General features: G+C 45.5%; 1 protein-coding gene across 2 annotated transcripts in view; it reads left to right on the top strand.

Annotated features, from left to right (window-relative positions):
* LOC144170452 (integrin alpha-PS2-like) overlaps positions 1-16962 on the top strand; it is a 66024-nt gene extending 49062 nt beyond the window's left edge. For both annotated transcript variants that reach the window (XM_077700267.1, XM_077700268.1), the window contains 12 exons: positions 256-404; positions 1182-1310; positions 3499-3566; positions 4668-4815; positions 6381-6553; positions 8398-8487; positions 9366-9468; positions 10155-10355; positions 11600-11686; positions 12171-12392; positions 13135-13260; positions 15280-16962. In XM_077700267.1, the coding sequence (XP_077556393.1) occupies positions 256-404; positions 1182-1310; positions 3499-3566; positions 4668-4815; positions 6381-6553; positions 8398-8487; positions 9366-9468; positions 10155-10355; positions 11600-11686; positions 12171-12392; positions 13135-13260; positions 15280-15378 (1595 nt within the window). In that variant the 3' untranslated portion in view covers positions 15379-16962. The remainder of the gene's footprint in view (positions 1-255; positions 405-1181; positions 1311-3498; positions 3567-4667; positions 4816-6380; positions 6554-8397; positions 8488-9365; positions 9469-10154; positions 10356-11599; positions 11687-12170; positions 12393-13134; positions 13261-15279) is intronic.
* The last annotated feature ends 5636 nt before the right edge of the window (positions 16963-22598 follow it).

Genomic DNA, 22598 nt, shown 5'->3' on the forward strand with positions numbered 1-22598 from the left:
TAATAAATTTTGAATATTCTAAATCCTCTATTACTTAGATGGTAAAACTGTAATAAGAATCGAATCGAATAGCAAAAATTACTCCCAAGGTATTTAAAGCTTCGAATACTTGCACACTTCATTACATTAAATTTATTAAATGAGGTGCGATGCTGTTCGAAGTTGTGTCTCACTTTTGTTGCACTTTTATGAGCTTGCGTACATAAAAATCCCCATCCACCATATGTGTGTACGCTCTGGTTGGACGTCTCACAGCTGTCTCGTACGAGCTGGCGCTGGACACGGAGCGCAAGGGACCCGCCCGGGCATTTCTCTTGGAACAGCAGAACAGCCTGGTGCGCAACCGGACTGTGCGGCTCTCCAAGAACAGCCAGTACTGCAGCTCTGAGACAGCCTACGTCCTCGCAAGTGCCTCCAAACCCTTTTTAATGCAAAACATTCTTTGTGAACGCCATCCAGCGCTTGACCATGACTGTCGGGTCAAATACGCCACCCAGCTTCCAGCAGAGGATCCGGCTCATGCGTGTCAGCCTTTCTTCCCTGAAACGTTCTTACGCTGGCCGTCAGAGATTTTGAGAAGCCCAAAGAGTGAAGTCTGTTATGGAGGTTAGCAGGTACTCATTGCTGATTGGCTGACAGATCAGAGAGGAGCTAGGTTAACACGCAGGGACAGTGACAGGTTGAAGGGATGAGGTTTATGGATGGTTCCAAGCAGCAATGAGGAACACAATGTTGATTGCCAAGCTCGGGTTATAGAAGGTCCGGGAAGAACGTGGTTTAGAAGGGTTGAAGATTCAGAAAATACAAAATGCTGATTAGAATGTTTCACATCCGCAGGACAATAACATAGCAATTTGCCGCATTGTTTTGCGCAAAGAAAACCTTGAGTGCATTTGTTACACAAGTCACCGAGTGCTAAAGGAATAGAAAGGGAGTGCTGGATACGGAATCACATATATAGTAGACTCTCGCTAAGATGAACTCGGTTAAGTCAAATGTCATGGCTAAGAGGAACAACACTCTTGCACTCTTGTAACATGCACAACGCAAAAAACATCTGCTTGAAATTAGGAGGAATTTCTGATAATACGAACAAATTTTCACAGTCCCTTCGAGTTTGTGTGTACCATAGTTCAAAAATAATTAAAATCTAACAGTTTCTTCGCACCTATGTCTTGCAGAAAACCATCAGGGACAAGCTGACACCAATCACAGTGCGCCTGCGGACAGAGCTCATCCAGTCCCTGTCCTCTCAGTCGCTTCTCCTGCCTGTGCTGAATGGCAGCAGACCGGCTAACGTCACCAAGGATGTACGTACAGCTGCTTGCACCCATTGTAGTAAAGTGCGTGACAGGTGTGTCATTCTTGCTTATGATAGTTCTTTTACAATTGCACTTATTTAAGCTGATAAGAGAAAGGCAGAGAGGGCTTTATCTGAGATATAACTCGTAAGAGGTGGTTTTACCCTGTTTAAGAGGAATGGAAGCATACAAGTGTGACTCCTTTAGGCGGCAACCTTTGGCAACGAATTTATAAAAAGTCTTGAGTGTTCTTCCAAGCATCCTAGCAGTGTCTGCAGTCAAGATGAAACTGTGCGCATGAGAAGTATCAGCTTTCTGAAGTGGCTCTACATGTGAGCTTTTCAGCAAGCACCCATAAAAATCAATAAAAAGATACGAGGACAAGGGACAAATGTAAGCATTCTTAGCCGAGGCGCTTTGTGGTCGCTCAAAATGAAATTTGTGCCAAGAAAGTGTTTGTATAATAATTTTTGAGCTCCTACAAAAAATTTGTTACTTTGAATAAGGGTTTGTATGATACTTCTCGAGCCGTTTTAAAATGTTGGGTGTTTGTAGAGTGTGGAAAATTTTTTTAGAAAAGTTGCATTCATTGAGCTCGTGAAAGGAACGTTCGTGGTTCTTAATACTGATGCATGTTATGTCACAACCGTTCGCAATAACCTCTGGCAATTTCACCTCAATCTCGCAGTCAGCAACCAAAAACATCGTTTATGCCACGTTTGTTTGGAGCATTTTAAACAATATGTGCACTGCCCCCTCTGAAGAGCGGCCGCACTTTTGGCACTCTCTCAGCTGGTTTCTCTGCCTTAATACAACGCCACGAAGGTGCAGCTCTGCGCTTTTCTACAGTAGGGGCATTTTTTTTACCTGAACTGGTGCAGATTGTGCAGTGTCGTGCAGATCAGTGCAAAGTGCTACTGGGGATATCAATTAGCAAAAAAAATGAACATATGCTGCACTGCTTGCACCAGTGCAGCCAGTTAAGGTAAAAAAATGCCTCTAGTGACAGAGGTCAGTGGGTGACTACCTGGGCCGAGTTTTAGCTGGCCCCAGCTCACATTACTCTAGTGGGTCACACGAGGTGCAGTTTAAGTGGCGATGAGAAACAATTACAATCAAACCTCGATGTAACGAAACCCCCGATGTAACAAACCACGAAATTTTTTTAAACCTCAAGTGTATGCACGCCATGTATTTTCACCCTCTGCGTAACGAAGTCCCGTTTTCCGAAATTTCAATGTAACGAAGTTTCATGGAAAACTAGGCACGAAATTTTGGTTGTAGAAGTCGATTTTGGGAGATGCAAGCGCCGGAAGGTGCTCTTGATAAAACGCGAATGGCGACACGGGCCGCCCAACGCAGCGGATGCAGCGAGCCACAAAGTCTGTGAGCGAGCTCCTTGAATACAAGCTCCTTGCCTACAAACTGCGCATGGCGTCACCACAGCCTCATGCTGTCGCTTTGCCCTTCTTTTGAGTTCGCTCATGCTTCTTGGGTTCCAGCGTTCTATCAAGTGCACGGAAAAGCATTTTTGAGTCTTTATGAGCCTTGCGCGCAATTTTTTTTCACGCCTGCGTTTGCTACTGCGTGCCGCCGGCGGCTTCTGCACTGGGCAGAAAGCGACTCGCGCCGCGCGCGGCAGATAGAGGAGCCTGACGACTTGCACCATTGGCGAGGCGCGCACCATATGGCGGGAGCTTCAGAGCACTCGTGGATGCAGGCTGGCCCCGCCACAGACAATTAGGCTTACCACCCCGGAGGACATTTTCTAAGCGGCGGGATGATGTTTTACAGTGCAACTTTTGCCCTCATTATCAGCTTTTTTCCCCCATGGACAATTCCGTTTGCCCCTCGTGTTGCGTTTCAGCGACCGCGCGAATGGTCTCCGCGGGTGCGACAGCGTGCCTGTGGCTTGCGAGGAGTGTTTTAGCATGCAGAAAATGCTCCATGTGGTTCACGCTGATGCCCGCGTAGGCGATTAAGCCCCAGCAGAAACAGTGCGTCAGACATGTATGCGCGCCACGTTTTTGCGTGCAGGAACCGCTTCACGTGGTTAACACTTCGTTTTAACTGCGAATTTCAATGTAACGAAGTAAATTACGAATTTTTCCCGACTTCGTTAAATTGAGGTTTGTCTGTATTGCAGATACTAACATACACCTAAGATAATACCCACTTTCTTCTTGCATGTTTACAGGTGCAAATTCAAAAGAACTGCGGTGGTGATAGCGTCTGCGTTCCAGACCTTAGGCTCAGAGTCACGCCGTAAGTGCTCTTCAGTTATCCCAGCTTCAAGGGCACAGCCTGGCTCCATGACCACAGTTTAGTGGTATGCGAATAACTTTGGCTCTGAAAATGGTTGTACCTGAGCTAGTAAGACGTTCATATTCATAGCATTACAAAGGTGTAATAGCTTGCCCCATAAATTTCATGTACTTTTTTTCATATTGAGACAATGGGGAGAAAAACTGCATTTATTTGATTTTGCAAACAGGAGTGTAATGCCCATAGCACATTGCCGAAGTTGTATACAGTCAAGGCCACCACCAATGGTTGCCACATTTAATGAAAGCTTTCACATTGCAGGCGAAAGGTGGCACAATACGTACCTACGTGTTCAGTCAGTTGAATTCTGCTGATTACAAATTATGGTTGCAACAGACAGGTACTGACAGGTACCTACCAATACAGGCAGATGTGACCACAAAATACCTGAATGAAATGCCATTGCAGAAGGATCAACGTTTGGGCAAGTTGGTATTGGTTGAACATCTTTGAAGAACAGCATAAAAACACAGACACTTGGGAAGTAAAATGACAGGACGACGCTGTAATGCCATTGCATTAATCAGACAGTGTGACAGAGGCAAAATGCAATGCCATTGCATCAAATTTGATCTTGTGACAGAGACGAAATGCTAACACAGGCGTTGTCATTCTGCCTTCTATATTTTGTCCTTGTCTTGTATTTATTGCCTCCTAGGCCTCAGCGTGAACACGCTGAAAATATCCATAGCATGACTGTTGGCATAGCTACGCATAGTTTTTGTCCTACCTAGAATTACAAAGGAGACAGTCAATACCCAACCCATTACTAGGAGCCGACATATTCTGTGACTGGCTAATCATAACAGCTGGACACACAGATGAATATATGTGGGTTAGGCAATAGCAAGCAATCTTTAATATGGGCATCGGTATTTCAGGCCCTCAGATGAGGCCTTAGTGTGGATTTAAGCTTACACTAACCCCATTGTTTAGATATAGTGAACTGATTTTTTACGGTTGCAAGTGAAAGCGGTTTTCTGGCCATGCGTATGCAAAGTCCTTCGACGCCAAAGCCATACCTCGCATGTTGGCGTGCAGCAACATGGAGGAGTTCCTGATCGGCAGCACAGGCAACGTGGAGATGTCGGTGACCGTGGACAACCGGGGCGAAGACGCCTTCGAGGCCATGATGTTTGTCACCATCCCTTCTGACCTCAACTACGTCAAAGTCGACAAGGGAAAGCTGGTGCGCTGATTTCATGGCTCGCCACTCCTGTCAAGATATGACCTCACATAAGGCGTTCTCTTTTTGACACTGCTTTACTTGGGCTGACTGCAGCTGTATGCGCTTTTCTACAGGCTAGTTGGGAACCCAGCCTATAAGCACCTCCTGAGTTCTATTGTTATCTTTATCTTGCCTACACAATGCAAATTATCTTGCCTACACCATGCACAGTTATCTCAAAGCAAGCACCATATCTTGCTAATCAAGGTGCTCCACGTAAACTGGATCAAGAAATAAAATTACGAGCATTAAATTAAGTTGCATTGAGACGGTTAGGATTTATTCTACCTCACACTGTTTTTGCTTGAATAATTTATGAACTAAAAATAAAATAGTTAACTTTTTTAATATCAACAGAACTGAAAGGCTGTAATATAGAAGGTACCAGTGTGCCTTTATATTAGTGAGCCTAAAGACAAATTACATAAAGGCAAAACCACAAGCTACCATCATTGGGGGCAGGGTTCATACATGCCAACATTACTTTGTGCACAGGTCTATCGATCAACCAGATTTAGGGGAAGTCCCCAAGGTGGACTCCATTTTTTTCCATCGCAGTACACAGGTTTCTGTAGGTAAGTTGAAGGTACAACACAAGCACATAAACAAGAATTACCTGTCACTTTTGTCAAAAACTCATGCAGAATTAGTTTTTGTGTAAACAAATGCAAAATATGCACAAATGGCAAGAAAAGTGAGATGAAAGCAAAAGAGAAGGTAAAAAAAAGGATTACTTTCTACACTGTCATAATAGAAGTCAGACACAACAAGATCACAACATACAACAGTATTTGGCTGGTTTAAACTGCAGAAATCTCGTAAACTCCAGCTAGTGACCACCCGAAAAAAGAAAAAAAGTGTACAAAGACAATTCACCTATGAATACTATGCACTCTATAATTATTCTGAAATAGGGAGTTTTTCTTCAAAATATATTGTTTCTGCTAATATATCATGGCAAATATAGTTTGCGTAATGGCTTGAATTCTCGAATACAGTAATCAAAAGGTTTGTGCTTCTATTTGAATTGAAACAATTCATAAAAACTGAACTTGTGAACCTTCACTCTTTATGACGAAAGTATTTGAACAAGGACACACTTAGCCATCATGAGCAAGGAAGCCTGCCTTGCCTGGTCGAGTCACCCAGTTTTTCATTTGAAATGAATTCAACTGTACATCCAAGGCTTCCTGTTCCAAAATACTACTGGCTAAAAATATTTGCAGCCGTCCCCACTATAACAAAGTTGTCATCGCCATGTGTACTCGTGCACAAGTACACCTCATACTTCTTGCTTCGCAACGAGTGTTCAAATCATAACATTGGTACGCAATATTTGCCAATGAAATTCTGTGCTCATATATAAAAAAGCAGGGCGAGTGTGACAGCGCACAGGCCAAAATTAACATACACGTGCAACAATGTATTCCGTGGGTTGTCACATTCGCACCGGCTACTGTTTCAAGATGAGCGCGTTCCAACTCGCCCAACCAATCTGACACTGTGGCCGGTTGACTTGCACGCAGGACACGGTGACGTGTGGTGCTCCGCACAAGCAGGCATCTGGCGACAGCTACCTGGCATGCGACATCCAGAACCCGCTGCCCGCTGGCAAGAAGGTGCGCTTCAAGGTGATCCTGGCTCCTGCCCGGCTAGTGCCCACTGCCTCTGAGCTGAACCTCACCGTCCTAGTCAACAGGTGCGCATGAAGTGGATTTCCCAGTCCTGTGGACCACTAAGTGCATTGGAGGGAACGGGCAGGGCGCTGAGGTTCGTCAAATGTTAAGTGGTTAGCAGGTATCTGAAATTTCTCTCATGTAATCTTTTATGTAATAGCAGGTTCACTTCTAGTTTGCGGTTAAATACAGTATACTCAGATAAGCCACAAGTAATTGGATTGATTTAACTATCAAACAAAGCACTATGTTAACATGCATTCTTTCACTGAGAAGTTTATGCGGAGGAAAGTTTGACATCCACCTAAATGCAGCCATACGGCTACAAAGGAAAGTTATACAGCTTTCGCAGAAACTTCACAGTTGAGTTGTTGATCGATTCGCTCTCGCACTACAAACGACTAGCCTCCTGGTTAGCTCAGTTGGTAGAGCGACTGCTCTGGTTAAGCGGTGGTCCCGGGTTCAAATCCTAGACCAGGACGAATTTTTCTTCAACTGCGAAGTTTCTGAGGAAGCTGTATAGCTTTCCTTTGTAGCCGTATGGCTGCACTCAGGTGGATGTCAAACTTTCCACCGCAGAAACTTACTCCACCTTGGGGAGTTCCCCTAAATCTGTTCGATTAACTGAGAAGTTTATATCTTCATGGCTTGCATGTCGAAGTTCAGCCAGCAGGGCAGTGGCGGTGACAGTTACAACAGCATCTTAGAGAAAAAGAGAAAAGCAAGAATGTGTCTCTAACTTCAACTCGCATCATAGGATGCTACTCCTGGGTGGGTTTCAGGGTCACCTAAGTGCTCCAAAAATAGCCACTGGTCAGGAATTTTAAAGTAGTCAAGTTAAGTTTCATGGTAATCGTTTTAACATCACCAATATTTTAGAACGGTGGTTAAAAGATATACATTGGAAGCTTCTAAATCCAGAAGCTGAAAATTTCGAAGTGACCTTTCAACTCGAATTGGTGGGAGCTGAGATCGGCATTAAACACAGGCAATTTTTTTCGCCATAAGATATGCAAAACCATAGCAGGTGTTGTTGTTTAAAGCCACAATAAAGATGCTTTAGAAATGCCATTCTTGCCTTATAAGGAACCAAAATTAAATTGTAATAAAGGTAACCTCCACACCAAGCTTTACATTGAGCTGTTTTAAATTGGCTTCACTACCTTACACATATACACTGCTGGGAAGTACGTTTTCTTTTTAAGACCAAAAGTTTGCTGACATTTTCCAGCTATAACTGTTCTTTTCTCCAGCTATAGCTGGAGAATGTCAACGCTGCATTTTTTGCCAACTGAAACATTAATATGCCAACTGATGCATTAATAACAACACTTATTGTAAACAAACGATTATAAAAAAATTAATTATTTTGCTTTTCCCAATAATGCCACTATATTCAAGGATACAAGTTAAAGCCTCAGTGTTGGTTCTGGTGTTTTATACTAAAAGTAACCTAAAACTAAGTTTTCTTAGCTGCGAATTTAGGTGGTTGTTCCACTACCTTGGCAAGAGCAGCTGGTTTTGGATGATGTTTGCGCGAATGTTGTTGCACACCAGTTCGTCCAACATAAATAAAAAATATATCAATAGAGAGGCCTAGTTTAGAAGAAATGCCTAGAAGGGCCCAGTTTTAAATTATACCAAAAAATGTTTTTAACATCTATTAGGGGAAAAAATGGAAAAAAAGCAATATGTTTCTTAATTTGCATAGAACTACAGGAGACCATTCAACGCAAATTTTCGTGAATTTATATGTATTTATTCACTTTCTTCACTGTTACTCAGTGGTTGTATGTTCACCATATGGTCTCAAGCATTCTTTTTAATTTTTGTTTCCCCCCGGTTCTTCCTCTCCCGTTATTCACAGCACCAACCCTGAAAAGGAGCCGGCCACCGGTGACAACAGTGTCACTGTCCGGCTTCCGGTCACTGTAAAGGTCAACATGACTGCTAGGGGGTGAGTACAGCTCCTACGGGAGAGCTGCGGTGTAGTTATTGCTTATCTCATAACCAGGGAGGCTTGGATAGTGTGCATTCACAGTTGCAGATACACCATGGGAGTACACCATGGGAGTACACCATGGGTTAGCTTCTATTAGCGGTGGTGGTGATGATGATGATGAGGAGGGGGAGGGAGATAGTAGCCTTTATATTCACTGAAATTTCGGAAAACCAAATATACAAGTACTGATAGAAAAAATAATCAACTGGACTTTTTCTGTCACCTCAGTGGGCAGCTTCGTGGGGTTATATATAAATTCCAAAATTAAGGGGGGTCAGGACATCCAGACCCCCCCTCCGGATCCGCCAGTGGTTAAACTCCCTGTTCTGTGGGGTAAACGCATGTGCTGTGCAGTGCCAGCGCCATACACTATGCCACCACAGCAAGTGGAGAGTGAAGTGTAGGGTTATCATGGCAAAACATCGGCTGAATTATTGTGTGACTATTTTCCACAGTGCCTACAAAATTTAGCACCTTGTTAATCGTTTTAGTGCTGACACAGTTTTCAGGTCCAGCCAGGTGGCTAATTCACATGCGTGCTGGTAGCATACAGAGCAGCATGAAAATACTGTAGATTAAAACCAGAAGAAAGAATAGAGCGCAGTGAGTGCTGAACATTGTGTCCCGGGTTTGGCTCCTGTCCATAGTGGCAGTGCATTGTGTGGATGCTAAGTGAGGAAACAGACTTCAAGTGGTGGTCCAGGGAACTCCGCTATGACTTGTCCAGTAGCCCGAATGGAACTTCAGTGCGTAGTATAGCCATGTGGAATTTATTTGATTTAAAGCGCATAAAATGTCCCAAGTTTAATAAGCACTCTGCACTGTGTGTGCAGGACTTCGTTTCCGCCCGAGGTGTACCTGAATGTGTCCCTCATAGAGGACAAGGAGGTTCAGACACCCGCAGACATCGGGCAGCCAGTGAAGCACGTGTACGAGGTGAGTTAATGCTAGTTGAGTGACTCTGCTAGCTGAAGCATGATTTGGCGCCATGATGTGTAGCAATACAACCACAGGTACCTGAGTTGTAGACATGTCCATTGGGAGCTTTCCAGAACAGTAACGAGCACCAGCACAATCCTGCGTTAGGTAATATTTGACACCTAATTCCACGAAAGCCTTTCAGTGGGGTACAATGTAGTGCACATTGATTTACCTTGAAGACCAATTTAGTGGTATGGTAATATTGAGGTATGATGTGATAAGGTATGGTGATATGGAGTGGTTTTGTCACAATTTAGGGGGTGTCAGGCTCAGTTTCAGAGGGTGCACATATATTGGCACACACAAATTTTAAATGTGCAAGCCACTAGTGGATTCTATAAAAGTGGGAAAGGGTGAGAACCATTACCCCCTTAACCTCAAGGTTAGGTGGGTGCCCCTTCCAAATCATACAAACATATTCACAGCCATCTGTCAGATCTGTCACCAAGCTGCAATTATGGACTTGCTTGCACTCTTGAGATGATGCTCCCAGGGACCTGCTATATGCTGTGCCATTCACTCCCTGCCTCGTCTACTTGCATCTCCCCTAACTTATCCCATTGATTCGCGTGACTTCTTTCCTTTCAACTGCTGCCCTCCACCTCGCATGGAAAAACATTCGTGTCTGCCGCCCTGCACAGTTGATCAACCGGGGACCCAGCGTGGTGCAAGAGGCGGACGTGTTTGTGGTGTGGCCGACACACAACATTCACGGTCAACCTCTGCTCTACCTGCTCGAGCCACCAGTTGTCCAGGGTCCAGGATCCACGGCCAAGCGAAGGCCCTGTGACGTCGTCTCTCCAGAGGTGCCGGGTGAAGCAGTTGACCCCAAGCGCCTTGCGGTACGTAAACAGGCACAGTCCCCTTTTCCCCATCCCCACCAATACATTTATAGTTAGTTGCCAATAACTGCAGGAGCAACTACAGTTATGCTGATTATGAACGAGCAGAAAGTTGATAGGTGAAGTTTTTGTTTGCAATAAAGGCAGGATTTGTTATGTGAACTAAATTTTTCAGCCATGCTGAATATAATCCTGGAAATATTAGGCTACTGATTTATAGCTGAGAAGAACTTCTTGCTGGGCTAGTTGGTGAATAGTTTTCATGATTTGAAGCGCAACAAATAAACATGGACGAAGAATACAGAGTAGACAAGACAGGCACTGCGTCTTGTCCACACAACGTCCGCACAAGAGTAGACAAATAGCACGTACCTGTCTTGTCTACTCTGTATTCTTCGTCCGTGTTTATTTGTTGCGCTTCAAATCATGGCAACTACTGATTTAACTACCGCTATATCAGTCAGTTTTTGCTGGGACAATTTCATGTGACCAGCAGGCTGGAATAACCCCTGACTGCTTCAGCCTGTCAATAACAGCAGTAGGAATGGGGATACGAACATTGGTTCGATAGTTTCGTACAGAAATTAACTTTACATTAAACCTCGAACAACAGACTGAACATCAAATTTTGTCTGTCCATGCGCTCGTTCATCCTTGCATCCATCTGCTGCATATGCCAGATCACAACTTCCTTATATCTCTAATAATGTCATACTTTTGTGACCATTATGCAATAAGCCGATATTTTGAAGCACTTCAGGGGTCCAACAAACAATGCTGTTAAAGTAAAATTTCACTGAAGTGAAGTTGTATAAAAACATATCGGGCAAATGATTTCAGAAATGTTTATTTTCCTTCAGGGACTTCTACTTGTACAAACCTTCTTAATAAACAAACAAAAGCCTACCAACACACAATCAATCCTTCTGAATTTAGTCACATATTTGGGCAGTATATTTATGAATTTTATTTTTACTTATAGGATTTGTCAGTGCTTGGGTGGAACAGGCTAACCATGTAAGAGGACCGAACTTGCATTATTTGTTTCATGGTTGCATCTTAGTCAAAACAAGCTACTTTGAACAGCGCTCATTCCTTTTTGCCCAGACCACATAAAATACACACGATTGGATTCTAGATGCGATCTCTTTCGGCATTGAATGCTACTTATTAGACTAGGTTCCCTTTTTTGTTTGTTATGTGTCATTGAACATAACTGGTCTGGCTTGTTCATACACACTCAGGGATCCTCAAGAAGACCACGTGTTGCCCCATCGCCTCCGATCAGAGTGAAGCGAAGCATTGCAGACTACGAACTGGAGGCCGAACTGGTAAGTTCTTGCAGCCAGTAAAGAACTTTTGGGTGGTATAGCTGTAGTTTATTTTTGTTTTTTCAATTTTTGTGTATTATTTTAATTTGCTGCTGCACTGGTTAAGGTTATTAGAGAGAGTACTGTTAAAATTCCATAATTTCTCCTTTCTACTTACACAGCTTGCCAAAGCTGAATCTGTTGAGCGTTATTGCAGCTTTGGCCAGAATTCCAAAAAGCAGGAATAAAAGAATGAATTGCAGGGTAATCACACCTTTCCTACTGAGCACATGGTCATGCTACCCCACTGTCGGAGCCAGAATGAAAAATGATTTGCCCATTCAAGTCCATATTGTATGTTAAAAAAATGGGACATGAACTTGGTCCATTTTCTATTGTGCCTGCTTTTCCAACAAATTCTCACTTAGCACAGTGCACATCCAAGCAGTACCTTCTCAGTTGAACCCGCACACTTCAGTCAAGCAACGGGTCTGTCTGGTGGCAGGGCTGCGGTGAGCTCCCCAAGTGTGCGGTGTTCCGGTGTCCGCTCGGCGCTTCGCTGTCGGCCGGTGACCGCGCAGTGGTCACGGTGGAATCGCGGCTGTGGGAGCGCACGGCAGTTGCCATGGGGCAGGAGCGGCTGCGCGTCTCCTCAAAGTTGGTGGCCCGCGTCGCCTCCCTGCAGTACGGCCTGACGCCGGAGGACCTGCCGCTCACGTTGCACTACGTAGGTCGCATTACTTTTCATTCCTTTTCACTACTCTTCATTTTTTTAGCCCAGAGGGTGTTTGCTCTCGCTCTTTGAGGGACTCTTCCGTGTCACACCTTGACCTTGCGAGAAATTTGTGCCAGCCTTTTGTGCTGTCTCACGAGACCTCTAAAGGAGATTGCAGTATCACGAGCTATGAGAAGTTTCTTGGTGCAGTGCAACTGCAATGCGTGAGACAGGAGTGTCCATTAGACTGGAAGTTCTTGGAGAGCCGGACAGACAATTTGGCTGTGTAGCTGAAAGTGCCTGTGAAAAACAAAGTGTGTCTTGCTCTGCCCTCCTCTTCCTGCAGTCCTTCTATTCAACCAGATTTACTGAAGCCTATTGGTGACATTCCTGGTTCCGCTCCTGCCCAGACTAACAAATTTATGTAGCATACACTGGTAGCCTAAGTTCTCATCACGGAAAGGGATGTATGCCTGGCACCATTAAAGCAGGGAAATAATGCTCACTGGTAACGTTGTCTCGGCAGTATTTGGTCGAACAAGTAGTGGAAAGCAGCGTGAATACAGGCTGCTAATAAAATTAGCTGCAACAGAGACTTGGCATCAATGCACTTGTTGACGCATTCGCATAGTTGTTCCGTCTCCATGCTGGTGTTAATTTTCGCAGGAGCAGAACCCCAAGCCTTCGTTTTAAAGAAGAAATAAAAGTGACGCACCGCTCATCGAGCACGTTCGGTCCCTTTCCACGCGTGCAGGTGTCCACCGAGGTGCTGGTGGAAGGCATGGACTCGCAGAGCCGGGGGCCACCGTGGTGGGTCATCCTGCTGGCCGTGCTGGGAGGCCTCCTGCTGCTCGGCCTGCTCGCGCTGCTGCTCTGGAAGGTTCGTGCCTGGTTGCGTACGCTGCTGGCTCATGAACGTAGGAAGCGTTGCATTGTCAGCAGAACCCGATGACAAGGGTTTGGAAATGGATGACGCGAGAGACCTAGAAACAAATGCGGTGATGCTTCTTTCTCACCTCATTTGTCCAATTGGTCATCCCATTCGAGCCAACGAGCCCAATTGGGATCGCTCCAATTCGTCTAATTGGACCCATTGCACTTCCAGTTTTACCCATTGGGTTTCCAATTGGACCAATCGTTTGGCCAATGGTTTTTTTCGACTAGGTCGTCTATCAAAGCACTGCTTTTTGCAGCAGCCCTGTTTGCTGCAACACCAATTGGCAAAAACCGCTCATGCATGCAGCAGGCTCTGCAGTTGCACAAGGTTTTAGCACAAGTATGAGGGTCCCTTTGATGTTACTCATAAAAATACCCTTGAGCATCCTTTACTTCAACGCACTGGAATGATAAATTGTTGCAGTCAATGTGGCCAAGTAGACAAATTATTAGACCAATGTACGATGTGGCACGCAAATTACAGTCTACGCTGCGACATTACGCAATGCAAGCATTACATTTCGTGCTGCGTGATGTAATAACTGTAAATGAAACTTTTTAGTCGTAGTGCATATCGGGCCAAGTTATTCATCAAAATTGCTCCCCTGCACACAGTAATTGGGGGATCAGGAGAATAATGGTAAAGAAGACCCATAAAAAATTTTGATGGTGCAGTCAGTGAAAGAAAAAATGCACAAAGAATGGCAATATTTTATTTAGAGATTATGGGACTTACAGTGATCCGTGTATATTTACTCAACCTCGGGATGATAATCAGTGGGAAAAGGCAAATGCAAAAAGTTTCTGATTAGCCTTATATCATGTCATGGCATCACCGTGATAGTGAAATAAAATTTAGTGTACTGTGCACACACACTTGGTAACACCATTGCTGATGCAAAACTTTAATAACCTTAGCTCATCCGAATGCTTGGCTATGGAGGGGTATATTTGCGGCTCCACTGGTTACTGTTGCACCACTCTGTACAGCCAGCACAGCGCTTGCTTTACAACGTGTCTCTGCCACTGGACCATCACCACACTTTCCGCTTTCCACTTAGCTCTGCACATGCCCAGGCGTTACCGCTCAGTGCAGTACTTTTTTTGTATTTTATTAATGCAAATCATTTTCCATAGAGAACTTCACAGTGACAAGGGTTAGGAGACATTTCACTTCTTCTGACGCCAACAACAGCTTTTTCGCTCAATGAAGCATTGAATGGTTTCACATCAAATATAAATAAATAGCGGTGCTTGAGTCTCTGTTCCAGTGCGCACGAACTAGAAGGGTTGATTACAAGAGATCTGCGCTTGTACTTTAAAGCCTCCACAAGAGTGAACGAATGCAGGGGAATGAAGTTGAGTTTCAGTGAAGGAGAATGAACAATATTATGGTACAGCAATGGAGAAAGAGGACGCATGATGTCAGCATGCACTGCACCTGCGCAGTCAGAATGCAGCACAGGTTTGGTGCATGGGTCGGCAACTCGGCATGCAGTTGTCTGTGCACATAGCCTCCGCGATCACCAATGGCTCAATAGATGGGAGAGGCACAGTGCTGGTACTGTGAACGGGTGAGAGGTGCTGAAAGAAAAGGGTATGGCGTACACTCACTTCAAAGAGAACATGCAAAATCCATTTGGTTCCTTCATGTGACACAGATGACCCCAACGAGGCGAGCTTTCACACCCAGAAGAAATGTCCATCAGATTGCCCCATCATTTTCCTTCGGTCACCCACACCTTGGGCATATTTAAATTGATACTGGGACCAGATTTTATATTGATGCAGACTTACATTTTCAATTGCAGTGATTTAATTTCATTTGTAACTGGCACCTTATGTACTATAGCTTGCTCCCGAGGCTTGCATAGTGTAAATGTATCCTGGAAGCCTTACTTATTCAGTCTTCACAGTCTTCATATATGCACCGTCCATGAGCCAAGGCTTTCTCTCATTGCAGCTGGGCTTCTTCAAGAGGAAAAGGCCCCAGGACCAGGAGCCCCTGAACCCTCCCGAGAAGAATGGCTACAGATTGGCTCAGGGCGACGAGGCCCTGTAGAAAAACCACTGCACAGATACCTGAAGCGTAAACTACAAGAACTCTGCCGGTTGAAGCGAATGACGGTTACAAGCGGCGGGAACTCAACGACCGCACGCCCTATCGTGTCACAATCTGCTTTACCTCATATGCAGCTTTATGGCCGTCTTAGTCATGGTCACGGCGAGAGAAAGAAGGGAGGAGTGGTAAAAAGATGGCGACAGATTACTGTCCTTTTTTTTGTAAATTATGCAAGGTAACACAAAATTGTTGCAGTGGACATGAACACAGCTAGGACATAGCCTTTTCTGTGGACACATAGTGGTACAGTAGTAGCTGCAGAATAATTTATAGAGCGAGTTGGCATGTTTTGAAAGGGAGGTAGGAAAAGGCGATGTGTGGCTTGGTTCTCGTAAAGCCCCATTCCATTGCGACCGACCTGCGCCAAACTTGCATCAGCTGTGGACAGAATGGCGCGTTTCCTTTTTTCCGTGTCTGTGGAAGGCTGGTGTTACAATCTGAGTCAATGGAGGCTACACTTTTAAGGCCACAACTGCGGACAAGGACATATATATATTATTCACAAAGTCTCACCTAAAAGGCTTTTTCAGAGGAAAACGCTGCCAGTGTTCAGAAGACTCTCTCTCTCTCTCTCTCTCTCTCTCTCTCTCTCTCTCTCTCTCTCTCTCTCTCTCTCTCTCTCTCTCTCTCTCTCTCTCTCTCTCTCTCTCTCTCTCTCTCTCTCTCTCTCTCTCTCACCTGTTGCCTGCGAAAACTGCCTATGTCAACACTTGCGGGGTAAGCTCTGTCAAGCCATTCACAAGAGTGCCAGAAGTATTTAGAATGTGGGTTGCAAAGAACAGAAGGAATTGCAGAATGTGTGGGCACTCTAGAGTGGCAGATGCTAGTAATTGGGTGGCAACATTTGAAGCAAAACGTTGAGGTGTGGAAGGGGGTAGTAGAAAGGTTGATATGTGCTTTCCTGTTTTGACACTGGGTGAGGATGAAGCATAATGGCAACATAAGCATTAGTTCAATGATATCATTCATATCAACTACGCCTAATCAAGCATGAATTAACATCGGCAGTACTGTGACACAAACACAACCGCGGAGAATTGAGAAATTATTTCGAACAGACAGTGGCAACTTTCCCACCGAGAATATCAGCAAAAGGCCGTCCTTCATGCATTTTGTGTGCCTCCATTGTTAAAATATCCTCATCAATCATATCAGGCCGGGCAGATATGAAATAGCTAAGCTCATATCATCCCCAACTTTTTATGAAAGTTTGATGCTTTTGCACGTAAGGTTTGTGATGGTGTTTGGGCAGGTTTGGCCAGGCTACGATTCAGTGACAAGGCGACCTGCAACATGCATTTGTTTTCTGGCCGAGCAAATGGCCTTTGGGGTGCTGTACAAGCACCGGTAGAAGTGCAGCTCGCTCGAGCCTGTGCGATGGCCTGGGAGCAGATCTCATTATTCATGTTGTGTACGCTTTCTATTTATTGGGCTGTTATCTACCGGAGGTGAGTTTTTTGGAAGAAACAGTCTGGCTGTCACTGCCGGTATGGCTCCAAATAAAGAACAAAGTTTTGTTCGTTAGCGGCGGCTTGTTCTGAGTGCTTATTTTGCATTTTTCACTGTCAAAACATATGCTGTAAGTAACTGATTGCCCTTTAGTGACAAATCAAAAGCACTACAGTTGAACCTCATTATAAGAGGCATGGATGTAAGAGACAATCAGGTATAAGAGACTCTATTTACCCACTTGGATGGCCGCCCTACCTTTCCCCTTAAATTGACCTCTTTTATAACAGGCATCGGATGTAGAAGATAGTTGGTTATAAAGGACAAGTTATCCTTGAACTTTGGTCAAGAATCTCACTTGTAAGAGACATTTCGACTTTAGATGTGGTGCTACCAGTCACTAACTGCAGTTGCGTCCATTGTGGAATCAATAGCGACAGATGCCCATAGTCGCTATTATAACTTCAGCAAACTCACAGTGGTTCAGTCAGCTATGAAACAATGATGAGAAGCACTGCCAACGAAAATGCAATGTACAAATGGGGTTTAAGCTTACTGGCAAGCATACGAGCGCGACCACGCATGCGGGCTTCTGCGCAAGCCAAGAATACCTAGACTGTGCAGTGGGCTCTCCCAATTGTGTAGCTCCAATTAAGAAGCACAGCAGATGTTGAGTCCTGCAAGTAAGATGAATAGCCAAAGCACACAGTGGAAGGTGCGTGCTCTGACTAATTATCAGGCTTGTGAACTCGACATATACGATTCCTCTTCTGCAAACAGTGAAAGAAGAGAGAAACCTTGTACAAGCTGTTGTAAAAAACAGTGTAAATACAGTTGAACCTCGATGTAACGAAGTCAGTAAAATTCGTAATTTACTTCGTTACATTGAAATTTCGCTACATTGAAATTCGCGGTTAAAATGAAGTGTTAACCGCGTGAAGCAGTTCTCGCAAACGAAAACGTGGCGCGCATACACGGCTGCCGCACTGTTTCTGTTTGTCGGGGCTTATTCGTTTATGTGGGCATCAGCTAAACCGCATGGGGCATTTTCTGCACACAAAAACTCGCCTCGCGAGCCACAGGTGCGCTGATGCAGCCACAGAGATTACCCGCATGGTGCGGGTAGCTCCAGCGAGCACTTTTAACCACTCACTGAAACGCAACATGAGGGGCAAATGTGATATTATGGGTGATAAAGCTGATATTATGGGTGAAATGAGTGCACTGTAAAATGTCATACGCGTCGCTTAGGAAAGCGCCCATAAAAAAATTGGGCTGCGGGAGCTACAAAATGTACGCTCGAGAAGAAGCACCACGAAGTTACTAAGTGTAGTTCCTCTTTCACAAGGGACAAAAATCTGCCCCATTCAAAAATGGATAGCCTAGATGACCTTATAATTGCTTAGTTGTGCAAGGGTAAGGAGTAAAGCATCAACACATGTATTACCTTACCACTTATGCATCACTCTAAATTTACTTCTTTAAAGAAGTGAGATAACAATGCACGTGTACCACACTGCCTGAGTGTGTTGCGGCATTGCCGGCCTCGCGACGACCCGCATTTCGTTGTGTGAGGCATTACATTTTGGTCACTATCATGCAATTTTAATGTAGCTTTTGCAACAACTTTGATGTATAACTTTTACTCAAAAATAAATACGTTATTTGCATCACGTGACTTCCGGAATGCAAGTTATTTCAGACCGGAAGTAGGGACCAAAATGTAATGCCTCACACAACGAAATGCGGGTCGTCGCGAGGCCGGCAATGCCGCAACACACTCAGGCAGTGTGGTACACGTGCATTGTTATCTCACTTCTTTAAAGAAGTAAATTTAGAGTGATGCATAAGTGGTAAGGTAATACATGTGTTGATGCTTTACTCCTTACCCTTGCACAACTAAGCAATTATAAGGTCATCTAGGCTATCCATTGTTGAATGGGGCAGATTTTTGTCCCTTGTGAAAGAGGAGCTACAAGCCTATTTCGTGAGCCAGCTAGATATCATGTGACTGTGGTGATCATCCATTGCCCAACGCGATGTCACCTGTTCAACTGGGCTTCCCGAGATACATAGCTCGCTCGTGAACAACGTTAATCAACGCGCGTAAGTTGCGTTACCCATGGATGCTCTGGCGTATATTTCCACGTCGTAAGTGGTGAGTACGAGTCATCACCTTACCCTTTTTGCACTTCTACTCTGCCCAGACGATAAAAATTTTTGAGTGCACAATTGAAAATACCGCCTTTTATCTCCACAAAGATGCGTAATTGGCAAAGCTAACCCAATTAATAGTTTTAATTGTGTGACTGTAGACGATCGGTACCTTTCGAATTCGTAAGGAACGATTGAAGCAAAAAACAAAAACAAAATCCTCGAGACGCTTAATTCAGCCTGTTTACGTCCTTTGATGAAGGCTAAATCCAGGCATTGCTTATTAGCTACTCCTTTGCTGCTAAATCGTATTTGCATATTGCCACGGCGCAAACTAGCAGACGACGAACGATGTAATTCTGACGGATTGGTCCACAAGCAAGAACAATGCGTCCAGCGACGGTTGTTGGTAGAGGAAGATGACGAGCTCTCTTGTGGGTCGTTCTGAATGTTAGCGGCAGCCCAGCCTTTCTTCCTGTAAATAGTGTAAATACTTTAAATACATTCTTCTCTTCCGTATCCTCGCCTCGTAACATCTTGTGGTAAGGTGCTGGCCTTCTGCGAAGACGGAGCTGCGTAGCGGACGCCACGTCCGGCACACTTCCTTTCGCAAAGAGCACTCGGGGACAACCCTCACCATGACTGCGCCTAGCCAGGCCGCTACAGGCCAGGCCATCATCCTTACCCACCCTCGCGAACCCAGTAAATTCAGCGGCACGGATGACGTCGACGTAGAAGACTGGATCCTTATGTACGAGCGTGTCAGTAGCCACAACCGCTGGGACCCTACATTCATGCTCGCCGACCTGGACCTCTACCTTAAAGGTACGGCCAAGGATTGGTTTGACACAAACGAGGCCCGCCTCACCAGTTGGGACACTTGTAAAGAAGAGCTGAAGGCTCTGTTCGGACGGTCCGAGAGTCGACAGCTGGAAGCCAAAAATGACCTTGCCTCCCGCGTGCAAAGCCCCACTGAATCGTACGTTACTTACATTCAGAGCGTGCTATCCCTTTGCTACAAAGTCGACCGTCAGATGTCGGAGGAAGAAAAAGTGGGCCACGTGTTAAAAGGCATAGCCGACGATGCTTTTAACCTTCTAGTTTTCAAGAACTGCGACAAAGTTGACACCCTTATCGCCGAATGTCGTCGCTTTGAGCTGGCGAAAAGCCGCCGAATCGCTCAAAAATTCACCCGGCTCCCTAACACGGCTGCGACCTCTTCCTGCGAAGATAACCTCCAGCCGCCAGCAGGACAGCGCACTTCCACAGGGATGGCACCAACTCCAGATAATATCACAAGAATTGTACGCCGCGAGATTGAGGCCATTGCCCCAACTTGCTTCCCGCATGACGCCCTGAACTCCTCCGCTGTCCCTGTACCTCTCATACAGGCAGTTGTGCGCGAAGATCTGCTGAACCTAGGAGTGCAGCCAATTTGCTCCGTGAGTCACCCATGCGCTCGTTATGGTTCACCCATTAGCCCTTCTCGTTGCGACCATATGCCGCCACGTTTCCAGAGCCGCCTCGCTGATGAATGGCGGACTCCTGACGACCGGCCGATCTGTTTCAACGGCAGACGGGTAGGCCACGTGGCTCGATACTGCCGGAGCCGTTCATTTCCGCCCCGCCAGAACAACTTCTACCACTACCCTGACGACCCTCCTCGACGCTTCTACTCCCGCCGTCAGCCGCAGCCCAACACCGCTGATTCCGCCGACAACCGCTGGTCTGGTCGTTCCCCATCGCCGCAGCGTCGCCAGTCCCGTTCTCCTCGTCGCTTTTCCTCGCCGACCCCGCCAACCAGCTACTCGAGACCCTCCCAGGAAAACTAGAGGATGCAGCCCCCGGAGGTGACGCTGCATTTTCCGACCGACCTGAAAATCCTCTGATAACACTGCGAGCCCAAAAGAACTTGTTGGACGTGAAAGTTGATGGTGTCGATGTGAGTGCGCTCATTGACACCGGGGCGCAAGTATCGGTCATGAGTGCGAAGCTTCGGTGTCGTCTGCGAAAAGTTTTGACCCCAGCCACTTCGTGTCTCCGGGTCGCTGACGGAGGTACCCCAGCGGTCGCCGGTATGTGCACCGCGCGCGTCACCATCGCTGGCCATGACACAACAGTCCTGTTCGCCGTTTTAGACCACTGCACCCATGACCGTATTCTAGGCCAAGATTTTTTGTCGGATCATTCAGCGCTCATAGATTGTTCTCTCGGCCTCGTCCATCTCGACCTTCCACTGCCACCAGTCACCATCGAAGAACCCTTGCCGCGTATGGGCTGTCTCGAAGATGTTCGTTTACCGCCTCAAGCATTCACTTATGTACCGCTATTCATCTCTTCCCCTGTACCGGACGGGGATTACGTCGTATCGCCAACCACACCCGTTGCACTGGAGCGCAGAGTGAAGCTACCACACACGGTTGTCAGAATCAAGCTAAGCAGAGCATCTCTTCCGTTTCTCAATTTCGGCTTTTCTGTGCAATCGCTGCCCAAAGGAATCACTCTTGGTCATCTGTCCCCTTTAGGAGAGTACAACCTTTCTGTTTTAACGGCCGATCCCCAAAAAAATCCCGCCGATGACTTTTCTTGTGCCCCTTCCCCGACCGAACCATACTCAACGATGTTGGCTCCCGATCTCCTCCCTGCACAGTCCGTTGAGCTCCGCCGACTGCTAGCATCCTATTGGGACATTTTCGATCTCAAAGACCGCCCTTTAGGTAAAACTTCGTCGGTCAAGCATCGAATTATTACAGGAAGAGCAAGCCCAATTCACAAACGCCCGTACAGAGTTTCCCGCGCTGAGAGGCGTGAGTCCATCATCCAACAAGAACTGGATAAGATGCTGGCGAAGGATATCATTGAGCCTTCCTGCAGCCCATGGGCGTCATAATTGGTGCTAGTTAAAAATACAAATTAAAAATCACTTCCTGGTTATGATAGTCACGTGAGTCATAGATTGGATTAAAAGTCAAATTGATAGGAGTGGGGCTTGTGAGATATCAAATTAAAGGTCTCGATGAGGGGAATCATGGGGGACAAATTAAAAATTGGTTATTGGTTATAGTCATGAAATAGTCACGTGAGTCATGGATTCGGATAAATGTGAAAGTGATGCTACTAGGGCTCGTGAGGTATAAAATTAAAGGTCTGGGTGAGGAGAATCATGGGGGACAAATTAAAAATTGCTTACGGATTATAGTCATGAGATAGCCACGTGAGTCATGGATTCGGTTAAAAGTGAAATTGGTGCCACTAGGGCTTGTGAGGTATCAAATTGAAGGTCTCGATGAGGGGAATCATGGGGGAGGTAAAACTTGATTACTGGTTATAATCATGAGATAGTCACGTGAGTCATGGATTCGGTTAAAAGTGAAATTGGTGCCACTAGGGCTTGTGAGGTATCAAATTAAAGGTCTCGATGAGGGGAATCATGGGGAACAAATTAAAAATTGCTTACTGGTTATATTCCTGAGATAGTCACGTGAGTCATGGATTCGGTTAAAAGTGAAATTGGTGCCACTAGGGCTTCTGAGGTATCAAATTAAAGGTCTCGATTA

This window comes from Haemaphysalis longicornis, unplaced genomic scaffold (assembly GCF_048455015.1).
Source record: "Haemaphysalis longicornis isolate Haplotype H1 unplaced genomic scaffold, Haemaphysalis longicornis Haplotype H1 scaffold_2, whole genome shotgun sequence".
NCBI classification, from domain to species: domain Eukaryota; kingdom Metazoa; phylum Arthropoda; class Arachnida; order Ixodida; family Ixodidae; genus Haemaphysalis; species Haemaphysalis longicornis.